The sequence below is a fragment of the Pinus tabuliformis genome, chromosome 4_2, assembly GCF_031772625.1.
Source record: "Pinus tabuliformis cultivar Carrire ecotype Pingquan chromosome 4_2, CPIR1, whole genome shotgun sequence".
Lineage (NCBI taxonomy): Eukaryota > Viridiplantae > Streptophyta > Pinopsida > Pinales > Pinaceae > Pinus > Pinus tabuliformis.
The window spans coordinates 166,872,896-166,896,121 of NC_142304.1; the positions used below are offsets into that span (position 1 = coordinate 166,872,896).

The 23,226-nt window shown below is 38.7% G+C and overlaps 1 protein-coding gene across 2 annotated transcripts in view; it reads left to right on the forward strand.

Annotated features, from left to right (window-relative positions):
* LOC149168705 (UPF0613 protein PB24D3.06c-like) overlaps window positions 1-23,226 on the forward strand; it is a 327,857-nt gene that overhangs the window by 24,098 nt on the left and 280,533 nt on the right. For both annotated transcript variants that reach the window (XM_089428384.1, XM_089428383.1), the window contains exon 3: window positions 18,893-18,998. In XM_089428384.1, the coding sequence (XP_089284510.1) occupies window positions 18,893-18,998 (106 nt within the window). The remainder of the gene's footprint in view (window positions 1-18,892; window positions 18,999-23,226) is intronic.

A 23,226-nucleotide genomic window follows, 5' to 3' on the forward strand; every position in this document is an offset into this window, starting at 1 on the left:
TGTCTTGTAATTTGTTCGCGTCTTTTACTAATTCTTGGAGTTGTCATCTTTGTTGATACAAAATGTTAGGATCCTTTGAGTGATAAATAAAATTGTCGAATTGAAAAGGGATTTGACTATCCTAAATGAATCTGTTGCGGAATCTTGCGATTGCTGGAAAATTGTGATGAATTATTATTGTTATTACAGGATTGGATTGTGCAAACTTCAGTATTCTTTGGAGCATAAATTTGTTGTTTATGTTTTGAGTGAGACAAATTTGTAGATTGATTGTGATATCTGTTCTTGTGATTCAGATGTAGATAAGGAATTCTTTTGGTTTGTCTTTCCTTTATCATGTGTGTGGCAATATTCCGATTTACTTCAGGTACTGATGTTGTTGAGTTGGTTACAAAATCTTCACTTGGAATTTTCATCATCTGAACTTCAACAACTAAGTGTGTTCTTTTTCAACTGGCTTGTCTTCTTCTTGAGTTGTGATATTCACTGGATCGGTATTCATTCCTTTCTCTTCAACTTGAATTTCTACATTTGAAGATTTCAATGCTTCCTTCTCAATAAGGTGTTGTACCTTGTTTTCCAATGACTTCTTGTCCTTCTTAAGCTTCTTAATTTGCGTTAGTAATTTTTCACTAGTCTTTAATCTGAGAAACTTCTTTATTTTTGTCAGCGGTGATTTTGTCGACTTCTCTTTGCATATTTTGTAATGCTTTTTTACCTTCTTGAAAAATTACTTTTGAAATATCTTGTATGATACTTGCCTAAGCGCTTCTGAATTCATCCAATTGGTATAGGGCAAGTAGGGAAACACATCCATAAGTAAGGTAGAAGGAAGGGGTTGTTTAATGCCATCAATGCTATGCCATTCATTCTAGCTGTAACACCGTACCTTGCTTTCCTAACGTCAAGCAAGCAATAAATTCATTTGACTTATTGGGTGGGGGGGCGTTGGTCGAGCCGATGGCGGCCAGTCGAGCATGCTTACGCATCCTACCGGTTCAATTTACTTATTTGGTGGCCCCTCTCAAATAAGTAACTAAAGAGCAACTAAAGTTTCAATTTACTTATTGGGCTCTCAAATAAGTCAAAAAAAGGGCCCTTACTTCTTAGGGGTCACTCACTATTCATATGGTGAGGGCCTGCTTACGCATCCTCTCCTCTCCTCTCCCTCTCCTCTCCTTATCAGTCGAGCCCCCTAAAGGGTCCTCTCCCTATGGTCGAGCCTGCTTACGCATCCTTAACAGTCGAGTACCTAAAGGTCCTTGGGGTCGAGTACCTAAAGGTCCTCTCCTCTCCCTAATGGTCGAGCCCCCTAAAGGGTCCTCTCCCTATGGTCGAGCCTGCTTACGCATCCTTAACAGTCGAGCCTGCTTACGCATCCTTATTAGTCGAGCCCCCTAAAGGGTGCGTTAGCACACTCGACTGTCAAGGCCGCCATCGCCCTATATTATTTAGGGGCGGAGCCACTCACTATTCCGATGGTGAGGCCCGGAGGGGCTCGACTGTTAAGGAGAGGGGTCACTCACTATTCATATGGTGAGGGTCCTCTCCCTTTTGGTCGAGTCTGCTTACGCATCCTTAACAGTCGAGCACCTAAAGGTGATGGCGGCCTTAACAGTCGAGCCTGCTTACGCATCCTCTCCCTATGGTCGAGCACCTAAAGGTCCTCTCCCTATGGTCGAGCCTGCTTACGCATCCTTAACAGTCAAGCTGCTTACGCATCCTCTCCCTCTCCCTCTCCTTAACAATCGAGCACCTAAAGGTCCTTATGGTCGAGTACCTAAAGGTCCTATGGTCGAGCACCTCTCCTCTCCCTTGGGGTCGAGTACCTAAAGGTGATGGCGGCCTTAACAGTCGAGCCTGCTTACGCATCCTCTCCCTCTTGGTCGAGCACCTAAAGGTCCTTATGGTCGAGTACCTAAAGGTCCTCGACCATAGGTCAAGAGTTCGACAGGCTCACCCTCATCCATATGATGGATGAGCGATAAATCCCTCACCCTGCCGGGGGCATCCTACTCATTTTGCCCCACGAGGAGGCGGAGGTTTCCCTCACCCATATGAATTCATTCGTCCCTCTCCTCTCCTTATCAGTCGAGCCCCCTAAAGGGTCCTTATAGTCGAGCGTTCGTTCCTCTCCTTATCAGTCGAGTCACTAACGTACCTGTTGATGCGGGCAGTAGCGGAAGGAAGGGCGGGTTGGTAGCGCTCAATGACTAGGCTCCTAAGACTCCTCCCCGATCTCTTCTTGGAAGCAAGGCTCTTTCTTTCTGTCAACCAGGGCTTCAATCTTTCTTTCTTTCTTTCTTTCTTTACATAGACGGAAACTTCATCACGGAATTACATATATAATGAATGAATGCATAATGACATATATAATTCAATGTAGACCGATTCACTTACTCGATCTATCTCTCTTTTCTTTCGGTAACTAGGCAGCCTTGAGCAATATATAAATCCCCCCAAAGAAATCAATATCATTATATATGTCATTAGGCTTCAATGTAACATCTTGTAGTGTTATTTTTTTTTTCTTTTTGTGTGAAAATGTCAAAAACTTCTTCGTATTTAAGATGAAGGACCCTAGAGTTTCCATCTAGGATGAACTCAAAATAATGTCACCTTGATAGCTCCATAGGGATCGAACTGAGAATTCCATATAAATGTATAATCCCCAATGTTTAATTGTAAATTGGTTATGTCATATTGTTTTTTATCCCAACTATCTAATTTTTTGATTACATTTGACTCGAGAATCATCAATTGGTTAGTAAGGTTAGGGTTTATATAATTTTTTTCTTTGGCGGGAGAGATAGAAATAGTAATATCTTTTCCTAAAAGAGTTCCCTTAATTCTAAACAACATTGGAGAATATATGGATGAGGTTTCTAAAAATCTTCCACTGTTAATCTCCATTTTACTTTTTTGGGTATGAGCTTAGGGTTTAATAATAATCCTTTTAATCCCTTGCTTTTTCCTGGCTTCTTTGTTAGAGTTCACTTTTTTTTAATCACTCTTTCATATCTTTATTCAACCTCTTTTATTTTAATCTAAGTGACATGACACGAGGACATGAGACACGAAGGACATGTAAATACGAGTATTCAACACGAGACGCAACGACCTCGAAAACAGGACACAAGGGACATATTCTATATATATATATATATATATATTAGAAAAATATTGAAATATCGTGCCTGATCCATATTTTTTAGAAATTAGAACATCTATAGAGATGAATCATGATGATATCTATTTAGTATTTAGTAATTTACTAGTTAGTTTATTAATTTACTACATCAGTGATATTCACAGTTCAATGTTCATTGTTCATGTTATTAACAATTGTTCAAGCACATAAGAAACTACTAACTAGAAATTTAGAGATATCATGATTGATAAAATAAAACTAGAAATTTAGAAGAACTTGTGAACTGCGCTCTCAATGTGAAGTTGTGAGCACTGAGCTCGAATCCGACGAAATTCCTCACACTGCATAGCAAATTCGATTTCGGTGACAAAGGATGACAAGAAACCCAAAAATAAATCGTGTCGCGGGTTTTAAATGTCACTTTTCATGGGACACGTGTCATAACAGCCAAAAACGTTAGGGCATGTTTTCTCCATGTCCAAAACACGTGTCTTGATTGGAAGACACGAAAAAAATGTCTTCGACATGTTTTAGGGCACGTTTCGTGTTTGACATGTGAAATACGGGACACGAGACCTTGAGGGACGTGTCCTGTGACTTAGATATTAATCAATAATAAGATCTTTAAACTTTTTTTTTAATATATATATATATATATATATATATATATATATTGTATTCTCATAAACTAAAGGACACGACTTTGTGAAATGCTATGTGAGAGAAATGAAGACTAACAAAAAGAAATGCGTCCGTAGAGTAGAAGGGAGCAACAATAGTATCAGGTTACAAAGATATGGAAAAATCTTTATTTCCTCTCTTAGTATAATGCTCGATTGCTGCTAACGAATGGAAAGGAATCATGGCAGTAGGCATTATGAATTGCGAACGTCATGGAACAAAAGAGTGAGAGCAAATTTAGCGCAGAGGAAGGTGATAGGTTTAGCGTGAAGGAAGATTTGTTGATCGACCATGGCTGTAGTGACCTGTCCGAGGCAGTGACTGTGAAAATTTCAAGTATGAAATCCTATTGCAACAACTGGAATTAATTCTTCTAATTGTTAATTAATTTAACAATTTATTTTCTACGACAAATATCAAATAAATCACATTGCAACCTTCACAAATAAAACTGCCGAAAAAAATAGCATTGGAAACTGAGAAAAGCTAGCACACACACAAAAAAAAAAATTAACACAGTTATTTTTGGACAAATATCCCCGGAAAAACCCAACGTGGGAAAATTGGTGCAACAACTTAGGGTTTTATATTATTAAGCAACAGTGAAATCTAAGTACATTCTATGGATGCCCAACTGGCAATCCAAACAACAAGTATCTGATAGAAAATAATTAGAGAGAAAATTCTCTCCTCCACAAGCAGTCCCAACGCTGCCTCACACGTGTGGCTCAATTTTGGCCTCTTAGCAAGCTGTCTTGCTTGTCTCTACTGCTGGAAGTGACTCTCCGTCCCTCTGGAAGGCTTTCTTCACCCTGGAAGCTGAATCGACTTCCTCCACAACCAAATCAAATTGCTTTGCTTAAGCAATTGCGCAGTCCTTGCACTACTTTTTCGTGGATTACTTTTGTCACTTGTTGCTGCCTCTCTGGATCTAGAAAACTTCCTCCAAATCACTGTCCCTGCCCCTCACTGTCTCTTCTTCTATCTCTGGCTCTCTGGAAACTATGACTGCTCTCTGGAAATAGATCTGCCAAGGAAATCGAACTGCTCAATTGTCTTCTTCAAGTGCCCATCGACGACTTCTTATAATCTTTTGTTGGAGCACCAACAACCAAGATTAGTTCTTAATCAAGGGCCCAAATTAATTCCTAATCGATCTGTGTGAGTTTCTATAGAATTCTCACCTTGACTTAATTAATTCTGATTAATTAACCATTTTTCCTAAGTTTAGACTTAAGAAACATTAAAAAATAGGTTAATAATCTAACTAAGTCATCTATAGGTGGAATTTCCTAAAACAATTTATGGGTTATGGAGATCTCATTGTATTCTAGCCTCTACACCAAGTTTCGTGACTAGAACACATCCGATGCTACAAAAACTAACACTCCCTCTTAGCGAGGACTATGTTCTAGTGTTGCACACCTTGCCACAACAATCTGTCTTTGTACCATCCTCTATCATGCTGCTGATGTCTGGCCACTGTGATTGCCTGCCACTGTGATTGCCTGCCACTGCCCACCAACCATTGCGCAACTTTGATGCTGTATCTGTGCTGCTGCTAACCTTGCTGTACTGTTGCCAACACTACATCTGCACTACAACTCCCTCTCATTTGTTGTTGCTGCAACTGCAACAACCGCAACTGAGAAGTATCCAAAATATGGAATCAACTGTGTTTAGTATGATGCATCCGTTTCTCGAGTTCTGATTGCTACTAGTTTCTGCACTGCCATTGAAGAATCTGCGTTGCTGTTGACTCTACACTGTTGCCAACTTTGCACTGTGCTCCTCAGTATCTGACTGCTACTAGTCTGCAACTGTCAATTGCCACTAATCCATCCTGCTACTGAATACTATTGGCCCTCGTAGCTAGGTAATGACCCATGAGGTGGACTCCTCAAGGACCCTACCCATCTCTATAGCTCTCTGGGGCTACAACACCAAATCACACCACCTCACTCCTGGAGGTATATCTGCGAACATAGCAAACTCTTCCTCTAACCTAGAGGAAAGCTTGTCTATTTTTGCGGATGCTGTTGCCTGGTCCCGCTTCTCCAACTTGTCCTTCCTTAGAGGACACTACGTAATGTAGTGACTGAGCTCACCACATTTGAAGCACTTGACCTTTGACAAATCCTTCTTCTTCTTCTTCTTCTCCCCCTGCCCCTGACTGGGACCTTTAGATGCTAGGGCTACATTCTCCTCCTCACTCTTCGGCCCCTTGCTGCTACTGCTACTGATGGTACTCTTTAACAAAGCCCACCTCAACTCCTCCTGCTGCAAATTGGCCCACATTCTGTCCCATCTTGGCAAAGTGTCTCTGCCCTATATGCTTTGGACAAACACTTTCCAGTCCTCCGAGAAACTATTTAGTGCCAATCGTACAAGCTGTGTGGGTTGGGGCACCTCCCCAAAGGTTGTTAGCTGATCTCGAACCTCCTGAATCCTTGTGAGGAAGGGATCTATGCCTTCACCCTTCTGCATCTTGATGCTCCTGAGCTTCTCATGGAGAAACATCTTTCGCTGCTCGGAAGAACCCTAATATAGTGTGGAGAGAGCATCCCACATCTCTTTGGCAATACCTTTGCCAGCTATGTGTGAGACTATATGATCTCGGACTCCATCCAAGATCAACCGCTTCGCCTTTGTCATTTATTTTCTGTACTCCTTGAGCTGATTGACATCCTGGGGAACTTCCACCACATTATCTATGTAGGCTTTCATGCCATATTCATCTAGAAGGAAGGACATCCTAGCCTTCCAGATGACATAGTTGGAAGCTCCATCCAACCTATATTGATCTCTAAGCCCAACTCTAGCCATCTCTGGTCAAGTCGAAAACTCCCTCTTTCCCTCTGCTTGGCTGTTGCTCTGCTACTCACACTCCCTTCAGGAATGCGCAGATCAGCTAACTTCTACTGCCAATCTGCCTCGAAAAATCGAACTTCTAAAACTCGAAGTTCCCTGAGAGAAATTTTCCTTTGCCGTGTGTGCTTTTCTCTTCCACCTGACGCTGGTTTTGTTGTTGCAAAAACCCTCTGCGTCCAACCAAGGGATCTGCTTAGCGTAAATCTAAGTTGCTGCTGCTCCCTCTAACTGCTAGAGTCACTATTCTGGGCAACTCGACCTCTCTGCAATCCTGTAACTGAAAAATCCAACTGTTGCCCAACAATTCGATCTATTTGTCTGAATATTGTGTAGTACCAAAGAATTTCGGCTTGTTGCTTCCACTAAACAACGAAATTCCCTTCTTCGCTTCTGACCTTCCTGGATGATCACTCATGCTCTGATACCATGTGAGAATTTCTTCTATCACAACAAATGGAAATTATTTTCCTAAGTGTTAATTTAATTAACAATTTATTTGCAATTTGCTACGACAAATACCAAATAATTCACACTGTTATTTTCACAAATAAAACTGTGTGTAGTGGCCGTATTAAATTAAGAGCCATTACTGAACTGTGAAACTGTAAAGATTGCTGAAACTGTCTGAAATGGTATTAATAGATTTGACGAAGTACTTACCTGGTCTGCTACGGCTGTTGCGATGAGGATGCTGCAGAACTTCTCCAGCGCTCTCGTTACCGAATGACCAAAAACCACCCAGCCAAACCGAGTATACCTAGATACTCAATCCAGTATGCTTCTCAACCGATGCATACCGTTCCCCCGTGCCCAGAGACTTCGAAACAAGTAAGGCTCAATAGTTCTGAATTATAAGCAGTATGGATAAATTTCCTCTCCTTCTTCCTTCAACAACACTCTCCTTCTTCCTTCAATAGCACCCGGTTCAGTTTTTCCCACTTACAGCAAATACAACCTTCCCCATCCACAGGCAAAGAACACCCAGTCCCCCTTTGAAATCCTCCTTCCTCCCTTTAAATAGCAGAGGTCCCTCCCTCTCTACGCATCTGTTCACCGCCTTTATGAAAGGATAAGATTTTTGTTAGGCGGTGATTGCTTTGTCATGATTTTTGCTTTTAATTGAATCAGATCCTCACAACATCGAATGGTGTCACTTTAATTATGACAGTTGGTACTTTAATTTTTTAAATAGTATAAGACCATGATGATTTTAAATATTACATATTATTTTATGTTTTATAAAATATCAAGTTTAATCATAAGGTTTATGGGTTTAGTTTTATTAGTATACATTTTGGGTTATATGTAAACATATGAATAAACTCAACTATATTTCTTACTGAGTGTATATTTCTTCTATTTACGAGAATTAGGTATTTAATTAACACCTTTGATAATTAATTCATTTATCTTATATTTAGACATTCTCCATGAATAGTCGATATATATATACTAGTGCAATGTATATGATGCATGCATATGTAGCTATCATATGTATGCCTCACATGCATGCTAATATTGCTATGTTGTTCGTGATTTGAGATGGGTTGTTACATACACCCCTCCTTCAAAAGAATTTCGTCCCGAAGTTAAGGGTTTATAAAGTATATTGATAATTCCTTTAGGGTATGTAAGGATTGTATTATGTGATTGAATTTTCATTTATGATCGTGAGGACACTTTAAAATTTGTGATTTTGAACGTTGATAGATTTCTAATTTTAATGGTCATGCCTTGCCCAAACCCGGTTCCCAAGCTATTCTAAAATCATCCTATCCTTCCTAATCTCTTCCGCTCCCATCCTATCCGTCCTCTACTGGAGTATGCCATGGCGTCAGCTATACTGACCTAACCATGCATAAACTCTAAGGATGGCAGCGTCGACTATATCGACCTGATTTCCCAGTAGGCATCCGGCAATCATCATCACACGTCTAGGGGAGCGTGACTCGCACAATCCTCCCATGACTCCAGGTTTTAGAGGATAAACGGTGGGCAACACCTCCACCCCTCCCAGTAGAATTAGGGTTAATACCCCATCATGGAATCTCTTTGAGCCTTAATTGTTTTGAAGTTTCTGTCATCACGTGGTCATTTTGGTAACGGATTTTATCTGCAATCATAAACACTTGTCCATGCATTTATAACATGTGCATTAATATTTTCAAAACACGTAGCTTATGTATATTTCATACATGTCATCTAAAGTATAACATACTTTGCCATAATCTATTCATGTCATTAGCTTTCATATTAAAATATAATCATTCTTTCGTGTATTGTTTGTGCATAAAACTCATGACTTTAGATTGCTAACTAACACTTGATATTTGATCTTACGAGCACATATCGTTATGTTTCAAACATTCATTGATCTGTATGTGTTTGCTCCAGTAACAACTAGCTGGGTTATTGTCTTACTTGGTAACAAAATGCATCATATGGATAGTTATTAGCAAAGACAAATCTCAATTCCTTCCTTTTAACAATAATGTCATTTGTTGTGCTCTTTTATATATAAATTGTTTGAAATACCTAGCTCAAAGTATGGTATGCAACACATTTGGGGAACATATTTTGTACTCAACATTTCCTTTAACAATAATACACCGAACACTGCTCTATGTTTAAATGGTAGTACTCTTTCAATACCTTAGCCCTATAGGTTGAATTGATGCTCATGGAACCTTTGCTTAGGTTGTATTCATCACTTATAAGAATTGCTAAATTAGGTCTGAATGTTGCGTAGCATCCGTTCCTATTGACTGTTTCACTACCAAGGAGTTGATATTCATGCCAAGTGAACTACTGTTTCCAGATCTTTTGCCAGCGCACATTCCAGGGTCCGAACTTAAGTTCTATGCATTATACCAGTTATTTATATGCCTCTATATGAATGAGTTAATGGCTGTTTGCAATTCTGAGTTAGTTCCTCATCACATGGTGTTTAATAGCAGTGTATTCCTTGTTGAATAATTGTGAATGGTATATATAACCGCTTGAGCTCAATTGTCTGGTTCTGTTATCATTTAACTGGAAATATAGTGGAAAAACTGTTCACCTACAGCTAACAGATAACAACTGATGTGCAAAAAGGGATCACTGTAACCTTCACACAAACTCAGAAATTTATCAGAAATTAAGAGAATATACAGGAGGGAATCCTACATCTTTTACTGTGGTATTGTGATAATAATATGGCTAAATTATGTATAACAGCTGGGGTAATTTTTGAGTAAGGAAGATATTATATGTGACTCTTTAGAGGTCTCATTTGAATGTTATTTGTCCACTGTATATATATATTTTCTGAAGTAAAAACTATTAAGAAAACACCTACAGAAGTTTTCATACAAACTTGAAGAAAGGTCTCATAGAAGAACTTTATACAAACTCAATTATCAAAGAGGAATATCTACGTGGTTGACAGGTACAGAGGAGTGAGTCCCCTAGTAATTATAAAGGAGGATGACTAAACATTTAAAATGAATATCTAGAAGATTGTAAGAATATAAACATCATTACCAATTGTTTGTTATAGGAGCATAAATAATAATAAAAACGAATCCATCCAAGCAAAATTTACAATTACAAGAGACTAATAATAATTAAAAGCATAATATCAAAATATTCAAGAAAGTACTTATCTCTAGAGAATACGTCAACTCCTTTTCGTTCAACTCTTCAAGGAGTTAATCTCGTCCATATTATCATCAGCAGGAAGCCCATATCATCAAGGAATTCACAACATCAAGGAGTCCATATCATTATCGACCTTGTCCACATCATTCAAAATGCAAGATACTTATCTTTTGAGCTCCTTCTTAACCTTTAGATTTCTTACATCCAACAGTTATAGGGATCTTTTTTTTTTGTTGCTGTTAGAAGGCATGACTTCATCAAATTCCACGAAAACAGATGATAGTTTCAACATTTAGCTTAACACACCTATGTGAAGGCTTCTCATTTTAAGATATATACCAAACTTGCAACCTTGACCATTTTTCAATGTCTTTTAAAGACTTTAAGATGGAGTTGTCTATAATGCAACTTTTTGAAGATTCCGGTGACGGAATCCGGCGGAAGAAATTAAGGTCAAATCTTGATTTCTTGCAGTTAAAATGGTTTTTTAACTGCATATTTGGATTCAGCACTCTGAAAAACCCCTGGGACGCATTCATTGTGCAGAAATTAGCTATCAAACTTGCGATTCCAATAATTCCGGCCGGATTTCGACCGGAAAAATCCGCCGGAAAAGCTTTCAAAAAGTCGCGTTATAGACAACTGCCTTTAAGATTATGTGTCTCAGACTTGTAGCTAGCTTACTGTGGCAGACTTAAATATCTTGCAACTTTTGTCCTTCCATAGAAATAACACAGGGACTTGGCCTTTCTCTTCTTTGAAGTCGAGACTCTTGCCAGTGATGTTCTTCTTTCCGAATAGGTCATTTATTATTTACTTACATCTCAAACCTTAAGGATTATCCATATTTATGTCTACAATAACATATAGAAGTCTTTCATTAAGATCTAAGATTATCAAGGGTTAATACAACCTCAATTTTTATCAAATCTGTGGAACCTCAATGTTCATCAAATCTGTGGACCAATCCTTCCTCCACAATAGAGTCTTGACATCGGATATACTTTTGAGAGAATTCAGTTCCCATATTTGGTTCAATCTTAGTATTGACCATCCATAGTTCTTCAAATATCTTTACAGCTTGAAACATAAGCCTCTTCCTCATTCCTTTGGTCAGCTCCTTGCAGTGCATCCAAAAGATTTAGTGGATATATCAGTCCATGACATAATATCTTTCAAAGTTCTGAAAGAAAAATGTTAGATGTTTCGTTTATAATGTACATCGGTAACATACCTGTCATACTTCAACCTGACTATTACATTTAAGGGGGGGTCATATGTATCTATATCCCGAATATATTACTTGGATATGGATTAAATCCATAAAAGAAGGGTTGTTTTGGTTGCTGGACAGATGTGCTGTGCTATCTAAGAAGAAATGTGAGTTCTCACCAAAATTCCTTTCCTTGGTTGAATAATGTTGCAGAAACACAGATCAAACACAAAACTTGCCATGCCCAAGAATGCGGGAGCTAGCAGAGTCCGTCCTGACACTCTGAGAAAAGCACAGTCTGATGTTAGGAAGGGACACACTTCAGTACCTGGGCCAGCAAGGCAAGGCCCCTCCAACATACCTGTATGTCCAGGTGATCCACAAAAGATTGAAGATGGAGATAAAGATGTCTTTGATTATAAGGCTTATGTCTGATAACAAGCACTCAGAACATAAGGTGCATGAACAGAGTTATGAAGTCCCAGAGGAGAACCAATTACTAGAGCATTCTGTTAATTCAGCAGGTAATTCTTTGGAGAATGCACAACTAAAAGATACGACAGCTTTAAGACACCATGTTTCAGACAGTTGTATGGGAGGCTTCTCCATTGTTAACCATGAATCAGAGGTTTTAAATCAGTCAATTTTAGGTTCACCCTTCACTCAGGTTCCAAAATTTAAATGGGGAATCTGGATGAATATGAGTTGGAACAAACTCAGACCATGGGAACAGACAGTCAACCACATAAGCCTCAAAATTCAGAAGATAGGCCTATAACTGAGGATAATATGCCTTTAGCTAGGAGTGCTGTCTGTGTTATTAACAAGGATAATAGTTCAGTTATGCAGGGTAATTCAAGAGTTACTGACGATAAGCAAGAATTTGAGATTAGTGATGCACCTTCTAGTGATTCAGAAATATCCAAAAGATTCAAAAGAAGATGATTTCACAGTATTTTCAGCCAACATAATTGGAGGATCTGAAAGTTGTGTAAAACAGCTCGATCATAAATCTAGTAATGTTGAAGATTTTTGTAAGGTACAAGAGGAGGGTTCTATAGATAATGCATCAGTAAAACGTGAGGGGTGTGGGAACCAATTATTGATCCTGGATGAAGCTGAAGGAACCCCTATTCAGGAGACCTCTCTTAGCTGCATACAAAATCATCATAATTCTTTGGAACAACTATGCCAAACAAGGTGTTTATTGCAGGTGAATATATTCAAGAATCTGGTTCTTCTATAGATAATTGTGAAGGTAAGGAATATTCTTCTGAAAAATCATGTAGAACAGAGTTTATTACTGTTACAAGAGATACTGCACAATCAAAGGAGGAGCTAGAAGTGATTGAAAGTATAACTGGTGAGAGGTTTAATAAGGATATGAGGATGGCTGCAAAACATGTTGATAAATGCATATGAGAAAGAAGAGGCAGGAGAAAGCAAAGAAAGATTCAGGCGACGGCTTTGGTGCTTTCTTTTGAAAATTTGAATAGAGCCATCGATGAAGTTTATTTCTAGAGTATGCAGATGTAGTCTACTCCCATTGAATACAGATCCTGCACTTATGTTCGCAAAACTCAAAAATCCTTGAACAAATTCATTTAATGGGGATGATGGTTGGCTCTTCGCTTTGTAGAACATCTGGCGCCCTAGTGGGCGGGGCTGAGACACGTGTGGAGCCTTCTCTTCCAGGTGATGCTCGGCGAAGCAGCTGGCCATTCTCACAGTGATGCACCTTCTATATTACATTATATCAAATGATTTTATAAGTTTGCCAATTGCATGTATACCTATTCAGAATAGGCTTGGCTTTATATTTATGACCGATTCATGTCCTTGATAAAGCAATATAACATCCAGATTCCTATGAATGAATTAAGAATGAGACTCTAGAAAATAATCATATATATATTTCCGTATGTTGGAAAATATCATGGGAAGAAATATCATACTTACTTGATAGCGTGATCTGGCCACCCCTTAAACAGTTGTTTTCTATCACCAAACCAAGGCTCCTCATACGAAATAAGAAAAATAAAAATTTGGACACCCAAATAATATGTCAACTTCCACATGGATTCCGTGTATTTTGTAATCTTCAGTTGCTTAATTTTCGTCAGCTTTAGCGTCAAAGTTTCCCTACGTAAAACCTTCCCATCTCCAAATCGCCTCCATCGAACACCACTAGAAGAAGCTCTGCCTCACTGAATTACCATCTCTTATCTATCCCTTGTATTGCCAACTCTCTGTGCTGGTAAGAATTGCTTGAAACGCAAACACATTTCCCATTTGAAACCCTCGAAAGTGTTAATACCACATCGCCGATGGATTCTGATCGGTGAAAATTCCTGAGCGAAGATTGAATTAGGGCCTGCAGTGCGCAGATACAGGGCGGGGCGTATATCTTAAAACGCGCGACATTAAAACTCACAATGCTGTTTGTTGAAATCGATTAATAGGATAATCTGGGATGCAATTGAGAACATCAATTAAGTTATTTCTATAACGACCTGGATTCCTCTACCATCGCATTGACGCAAAGATTGCGCGAATGGATTCAAACAGATATGGCTGCAATTAAATCCATTCTTTTCCCCTTTTGGCGTATATCCCGCGGTATGAACGAAAATGTTAAGTTTGAGAATGCGTACAAACGGGGCTTGGAGCACGATCTTGATCCGGGCAGTACGTCGACATTTCCAACTACGCCCTCAGATTTGACTGAGCGTTCGCCATGGCCGGTCGGAAGTCGGGAAGGTTATTAATAATCATCCGCTAAATATATGCATCGTGCAGCGGTGGCAGGGATTTGGATCCCCAGTTCTACCTCGAAATCGGTGAAAGCAATAAACAAAACAATAGTACCTATCTTATCCTTTAGAAACATTGCTCGACAACAACACAATATCACAGGGATCGGTTTCGGGGATTTTTGAATTAGGCGGAATTACAGGGATTCCACTGGCATAAGGGTCTGTTTTGGGCATTCGTTTTGTTCTCCGCGTGAAGCGTTCGGAACCACTGTAAAACGCCGTAGAGGCTCACGCGTCTAGGGTTTTGTGGTAACACACAGCGCTGGTAAAGATTGCTGGTCCAAGAACGCATTAAATCACAGCAGAATTGAATCACAAGGTGTACAAAAGCGTAGGGCCTGGGAGGTCCCGAAGGGTTTGAACACACGCTCTGATACCATATGTACTGGCCGTATTAAATTAAGAGCCATTACTGAACTGTGAAACTGTAAAGATTGCTGAAACTGTCTGAAATGGTATTAATAGATTTGACGAAGTACTTACCTGGTCTGCTACGGCTGTTGCGATGAGGATGCTGCAGAACTTCTCCAGCGCTCTCGTTACCGAATGACCAAAAACCACCCAGCCAAACCGAGTATACCTAGATACTCAATCTAGTATGCTTCTCAACCGATGCATACCGTTCCCCCGTGCCCAGAGACTTCGAAACAAGTAAGGCTCAATAGTTCCGAATTATAAGCAGTATGGATAAATTTCCTCTCCTTCTTCCTTCAACAGCACTCTCCTTCTTCCTTCAACAACACCCGGTTCAGTTTTTCCCACTTACAGCAAATACAACCTTCCCCATCCACAGGCAAAGAACACCCAGCCCCCCTTTGAAATCCTCCTTCCTCCCTTTAAATAGCAGAGGTCCCTCCCTCTCTACGCATCTGTTCACCGCCTTTATGAAAGGATAAGATTTTTGTTAGGCGGTGATTGCTTTGTCATGATTTTTGCTTTTAATTGAATCAGATCCTCACAACATCGAATGGTGTCACTTTAATTATGACAGTTGGTACTTTAATTTTTTAAATAGTATAAGACCATGATGATTTTAAATATTACATATTATTTTATGTTTTATAAAATATCAAGTTTAATCATAAGGTTTATGGGTTTAGTTTTATTAGTATACATTTTGGGTTATATGTAAACATATGAATAAACTCAACTATATTTCTTACTGAGTGTATATTTCTTCTATTTACGAGAATTAGGTATTTAATTAACACCTTTGATAATTAATTCATTTATCTTATATTTAGACATTCTCCATGAATAGTCGATATATAGTCGATATATATATACTAGTGCAATGTATATGATGCATGCATATGTAGCTATCATATGTATGCCTCACATGCATGCTAATATTGCTATGTTGTTCGTGATTTGAGATGGGTTGTTACACTGTGCAAGAAAATAGCATTGGAAACTAAGAAAATCTAGCACACACAAAAAAAAATAACACAGTTATTTTTGGACAAATGTCCTCGGAAAAACCTAACTTAAGAAAATTGGTGCAACAGTTGAGGGTTTTATATTATTAAGCAACAATAAAATCTGAGTACATTCTATGGATTCTCAACTGGCAATCCAAACAACGAGTATTTGATAGAAAATAATTAGAGAGAAAATTCTCTCCTCCACAAGCAATCTTGACACTGGCTCCTCCAGAAAAAATTGGCTGTCCAAACCCCTGCATAGGCCCTTTGCGCAGTTCGGCCGCTGCCTCTCACATGTGTGGCTCAGTTTCAGCCTCTGAGCAAGCCATCTTGCCTGTCTCTACTGCTGGAAGTGACTATCCAACCCTCTGGAAGACTTTCCTGGCCTCTAGAAGTTGAATCGACTTCCTAAACCAAATCGAACTGCTCTGCTTCAGCTACTGCTCAGTCCTTGCGAAGCTTCTGCGTGGATTACTTCTATCACTTGCTGTTGCCTCTCCGGATTTGGAAAACTTCCTCCGGATCACTGCTCCTGTCCCTGCCCCTCACTTTCTCTGCTTCTATCTCTAGCTCTCCGACAACTGCTGCTGCTCTCTGGAAATAGATCTGCCAAGGAAATTGATCTACTCAATTGTCTTCTACAAGTGCCCATCGACTTCTTCTTATAATATTTTGTTGGAGCACCAACGACCAAGATTAGATCTTAATCAAGGGTCCAGATTAATTCCCAGTCGATCCGTGTGAGTTTCTAGATAATTCTCACATTGGCTTAACTAATTCTAATTAATTAACCAATTGTCCTAAGTTTAGACTTAGGAAACATTAAAAAATAGGTTAATAATTTAATTAAGTCATCTCTAGGTGGAATTTCCAGAAATGATTTATGGGTTATGGAGATCTCATGTATTCTTGCCTCTCCACCAAGTTTCGTGACTAGAACGTATCCGATGCTACAAAAACTAACAGTGGCTGGATCGTTGGTGGCAGCTGCAGGCGGAATTGGGCGCTGTGGATTGCAACTGTGGCTGCAGAAAGGCTGTTTGTGCAACTGAGAGCGTAATAGAGGGCAACGACGACGGCTACAACGGAAGGGTATCGACGACTGCGGGCAGTTGGACCCTGTTTGATGTGCGTGTCGTTGTTTTTTTTATTGTTTGTAACTTTGTTGTTTTATTATTATTTATTTATTTATTAATGTTTTTTTTTCAAATTTTTACCCCTTTTTTTAATATAATTGTTTTAAATATTATATATATTTAATAATATTTATTTTTGTGTTTTTTTTCAAATATGTTTTTTTTTTCTATATATAATATTTCTTTTTTTTCAATTTTTTTTAATATATATTTCTCCCTTTTTAAAAATATTTTTTATCACTTTCTTTTAACTCTTTTTTTTTTATAATTTTTTTTTCCAATATTTTTTACGTTTTTATTTTTTTTATAATTTTGTGGCCAAAGCGTGACAGAGAATTGGAGAACCTTTAATTACTTGTATGGCTAAAAGCCTTAATCACTTGATAACGAACTGGACAAATACTTGATGGCCAAAGGCCAGATCAGACTGGCTTTGTATAGCGGGTGAGTGGCCAGAGGATCGAACAACCTTGATACTAATGTTACGAACAAAGTTTGTATATGCTCTGATACCAATGTTATGAACAAAGTTCATAAATGCAATAGAATACTTTAGAAGATCTGAAATATATTAATATCCATGATAGGAATATATTATATAAGAATGTATAGAAGATATGAGATGATATGATTACAACCGAGGGTCCCATTTATATACATAGGTAGGTAACCATTCGCGGATGGTTATGTCCTTAGAGACATGACTCTTCAATACTAATTATTAGTTAATTAATCATTATTTATTATTTTTCTTTATATCATTTGCATTATTTTTATATATTTTTTGTTCATAACACAAGCCATGAAGCATCGCATGAACCAATGTGCAAATACCATTGACATGTAACAAAACCATGGGTGCCCAGGTGGAACAACCTAGAACAATGTGCAATGTAAAATCCCCATGTCTCGAAATATGTAGAAGATGTCAAGCAAGATGGGCGCTCCACCTCCTGAAGAGGTCAACCTCTAGGAGAATGCCAAGTCATCATCAAAATATCAATACTTTCTAGGGCTCTAATATACCAAGCCAAAGTAACATGCCACATCGTCACTCTAGCCACTGGAATAGCCGCCCTCCTATGAACGTGTGCACAAGAGGGAGTGCTCTATCGAATAATAAGTAAAGCAAGTAAAAATGGACGACTCTCCTAAATACACCTTAGTGCCCACTGAAGTCGTCAACAAATAAACTGTCACAACGGAAATGTTGAGAATGTGTGCACAAGCAAATGCCCCTTAGTAAGCTAATAATGCTCTATCTAACAATGCTGCTTCTGTCTGTCATATGCAAGGATAAATGCCAATTGAATAAACACCAATATCTGTGCCATCAAATAGCAAGACATGACCCAAAGCCATCATACTCCAGCACTGCCTGCTTAGGCAGGGTCCTCAATCTAGATCAAAATCCTCATGCTATATGAGTGGTAACGCTCATGGTTTTGTAATAATTTTATATTTGTAAAAATGCCACTTTAATATCATAAGGGCCTAATGAGTTTATAAGTGACTTAAGTCTTCTGTGAGGGTTTTTGCATCATTATTGTTATAAACAGGGGTTTCCCCCAATCATATATTTCTCAGATCTCGCTATCAATACAATCAGCCAAGGTATTGCTTTGGATTTATAGGTGCAATCCATCAGTGGGTTTCTGTTTTTGTTTCAGTTTTTCCTTTAGTTGTAGTTTTAGTTCAATACCAGGTATTGGATCTCTATAAAGGGCCCTTTGGTCAAATATACAATCTATCATTTTATTGATTGCATATGGTAAACAGCAAATCTCATAGAGCTACTGTGACCACTGAATTTTCAAATCTACAGTTTTTTATTTGGTTTTAATGTTTTAGTCAAGCCATTCCTTTCTTGTGTGATAATTAGGCATCACGTCTAATTTGTTTATATTTTAATAGTTGATTATTCCTAAATGGTGGATGGGTGTTTTTCCATATTGTAGGTATCTGCAGCCTTTATCAATGGCATTAGAGGCTGAGAAATGGTCCTTAGTACAGCCTTTGTTATCATCATCTTATTCAGGATATGGCACCTCAAGTCTGAAACAAGTATAGTTCTCTTTTTCCTTCAGTCCACTTAAGAATGAGAGGTTGGGCTCGTGATGGCCAGTTAATTGTGTACAATATAAAGAATTTTACTTTGTTTTGTGGACATGTGGTGATGCTTGTAGCAATTTGCTGATAGAATGGTGTTTGGTTTTATTAGTTGGCTAATACGTTCTTGAGATAACAATGATTTCTAATGTTTTATTTGATTTTGTTAAGATACCCTTGTAACTAGTGTTTTGGAGTCCAGATCAGTGTTGCACACATCGCGATCGGGATTTAATCGGCGCCGGGAAAAAAGCGGAAAAAATCGTTAAAATCGGGAAAAAATCGGAAAAAAGCGGGAAAAAATCGTTTGGCACAAAAATATTCATTTTTTTTCAATTTTTTTCAATTTTTTTAATATCTAAACCATCTACAACATAAAATAAATACATTGACACATAAATATGATAAAAAAACTAATATATAAGATGTTTAATATCATTTCTAGCGCTAAAATCACACATAACATTGAATCATGTCCTGAATAGTAAGTCCTGAGTCCCAAGTCCAACTCAGCCTCAAAATATCAACAAAAAATATGATAATGTATCTCATCATGTCATAATGTCATATACAATAAAATGAAAGTCTAATCCTATTGATTTCCTCTGCCCCTCTTGCAAGAAAATGGCACAACTTTCTCTTTCCCTCTAGATGTAGAAGCTGGTGCCTGTGGTGGTGGAAATGGCAGTGGAGTCTGACGTGCTCTAGAAGCTGAAGAACTAGTAGTAGCAGCTATAGGAGGCTGAGGTGGACGGAGACCACGTCCTCTACTGGTGGTAGTGGTAGCCCGGGTAGCCCGGGTAGGCGGTGTCACCTCCTCCTCCTGCTCCTCCAACTCCTCCTCCTCCTGCTCCTGCTCCTCCTGCTCCTCCTCCTCCTCCTCCCCCCCTCCTCCTCCCCCTCATCCTGCACTAACCAATCCTCAGTGGGATCCATGAGAGGCCTCTCGGTCTCAACCCTCCATTCAGCAGTGGTGTCAATCCCATCCAATGAGATGGCTTCCGTATCAGGTGTCTTCTCTAGTTGTTTCACCCACAATCGAAGATTGTAGTAGACATAGACCATGTCATTAAGTCTATGGGACTCCAACCTGTACAAAGTTCATGAAATAATAAATTAATAATTAATAATTAATATTATAAAAAAAATATTGTTTAAAACTTTAATGAATTCAAAAATTTATTTGGAAATTTGCAATATTTTAAATGTTTAAGTGTTAACCTATTGCGCTTCTTGTTGTGTATTTTTTCAAATACACTCCAATTGCGCTCACATCCCGAGGAGCTGCATGTTTGGCTGAGGATGCGTATGGCAAGATTTTGCAAAAGGGTACTCTGCCACCATACATCTTCCACCATGCGTCTACAACAAAATTACAAATAAAATTTTAAATAAACATAAGAAAAAAATGGAATTTGAAGAAACAATGAAATTTGAAACAAAGTTACAAAGTACATACTACAAACTAAAAAATACCTGGCATTTTAACCGTCCTATCAATGACAGCCATATCAAAGCCAAATAAGCCACCTGACAACTTATATTGCTCAATTTGTCTAGAGATCTCCATACGTTCTTCTGAAGATCTCACCATCTTCTGGACACAGGTTAATAATCCTTCCACGACCTCAACATCAAAATTAAACCCACATGCATAAGAAAATGCAGGGTTCAGGAAAAGCCCAGCAGCATGAATGGGACGATGGAGTGTGTTGTTCCATCGCTCATCAATGACCTTCCATAGAAGGAGTTGTCTCTGGAACCCATCATCTCCCTTGTCATCATAGTAGGACCGAATGGCTTCTTTGGCCCTGTCCATGGCTTCATACAAATAGCCCATTGCGGGCTTCTCACCATCTACCAACCGAAGAACCTTTACCAAAGGTTCAGTGACAGCGCACACCTCCTGCACTCCCGCCCAGAAGTCTTCTTGGTATGAAACAAGTCTGCAGACGGCCTCTCCTTCTGGTTTGCGGCTCATTGGCGAAGAACGCCACTCCTCTGAAACAAACATTCTCTTCAAATCCCACATAGAATTCAAGAGGGATTGAAGAGATATGAAACTCGTCGCAAACCGTGTAATGGCGGGGCGCACCAACTCTTTGTTGTTGGTGCATTTTCTCATCAAGCTAAGCACAGATGTGTGATTGTAAATAAATTTTGTGATGGTTTTTGATGAGTCAACAGCCTCTTTGACAAAGGGAATTTTCCCTATGTCCTCTAACATCAAATCAATACAATGGGCAGCACAAGGTGTCCAAAATAAAGTAGGATGCCTGTCCATAAGCATTCTACCAGCAGCAACATAATTTGCAGCGTTGTCCGTTATGACTTGGACAACATTTTCTGCACCCACCTCCAAAATAAACACATCCAGCAAATCACATAAATTTTTTGCATCTTTGATTTGATGAGTTGCATCAACAGATTTGATAAACATAGTCCCCAAGGGACAACTAACCAAGAAGTTTATAAGGTTCTCCCCTTTTGGTCAGTCCAACCATCTGACATAACAGTGCATCCTGTTTGTGCCCATGATGCCCTAAAATCCTCCAATCTTTGGGTGCAGTCACGCTTTTCATCTTGAAGAAGCCGGCCTCTGAAATCATGAAGAGAAGGGAGTTTGTACCCCGGGCCAACACTGGCAACAGCATCAAGAGTAGGTTGGAAAAATGGATTATTCCTTATAATGCTGAAAGGAATATCACTCCAGAGGAGAAATTTTGTCATCAACTTGTCAGCTTTTTCTTTTTCAGTTCTTTTCATCATTGAACCGATAGTTGGTTGTGAACCAGGTGTGGTTCGAGGAACAAAATATGATGATGCAGCAAACGGATTGACTGACGCTGCAGTAGAACCTGTGCCACTTGGCCCACTTCCTTCAACTGACCTTTTTAGTTGCCTTTTGAGTTCTTCTTTGGCGTCTCTAGTGTGCTCTAATTCTCCCAATGCTCTCATGGCTTTTTGGATAATTTCAGCATTTGTCTTTAGACAGGGCCCCACATCACGTCCAGGGATTTGTGCAAGGTGGAACTTCAACCTGTACACCCCCCCGAATATTTCCTTTCCACACAACTTGCAATACAAGTTTTGTCTATCATTCGGAGTTTTAGGGTCACCATATTCCCAGAAAGGATCCAATTTCCTTGGCATGTTTGTTTTTGAATTTTGAATTTGCAAACCTATGGAAAAATAAGGATTAGGAAATAGGAATTTAGGATTACATAAATGATAATAGTAAATACAAATTACAATTTAGCATTTGCAAAATTACAAGCTAATTATTTCCAAAATCCCAATTTCTAAACCCAAGTCACCCAACCAAATGCCAAAAAACAATGAAAAATAAAAAAAAATAAACAATGTTTAAAGAAAATGAGAAAATAAAAATCAAAAATTGGTTCTCATAGTCATAACAAATAACCCATCCCAAATCAATGAAAAATTTCCAAAAATTCTTTAAAAACAATGAAAAACAAAGTTTTTATTGAACCAAAACAAAAAAAAATTAATCTACATACCTGGTTTATGGACAAATTGGCGATCTTGGCTTGGATTCCTCCTAAAATCGCTTCGATTCGCTCCCACAACCGACGGCAACCCTCTCCCTCCCTTCTTCTCCTTCTCCTCCGCGGCGGACTGCTGAATGAATAAAAAAAAAATCGTTTTTTCCATATAAAACCCCGCTGCCCGCGCCCCCCGCGATTTTAACCGAAAAAATCGCGATTTTATCGAAAAAATCGCTATAAAAAAAAATGGGCGATTTTTTCGATAAAAATCGCGCTTTGAATCGGCAAATTTAAAAAATCGCGATTTTCCGATTTTATCGCGATGTGTGCAACACTGGTCCAGATGCCCAAAGCATAGGACCTCTGTTTTCTCGTAAAACCTTTAGCAGTCAAAGTTGTGATAAGTCCAACAAGGAAATTTCTATAAAGTAGAGATCACCATGAGTTACCTTTTGGAGTTATTCACTTGGATCCAATAATATCTTGAATCCGACGCATCTATGCTTGACCCTGATCTTGATTAAGTGGAGACCTTTTATTATTCTGATGTAGTAACTTGATATTGCGATCTTCAATATTTTTTTCTCTGCTTATTTAGGACATTTTTAATCTTATAGTATATTCGCTAGATAGGTGTCCATAAGCACAATAGTAAAAGTCAATCTAACTCGAGT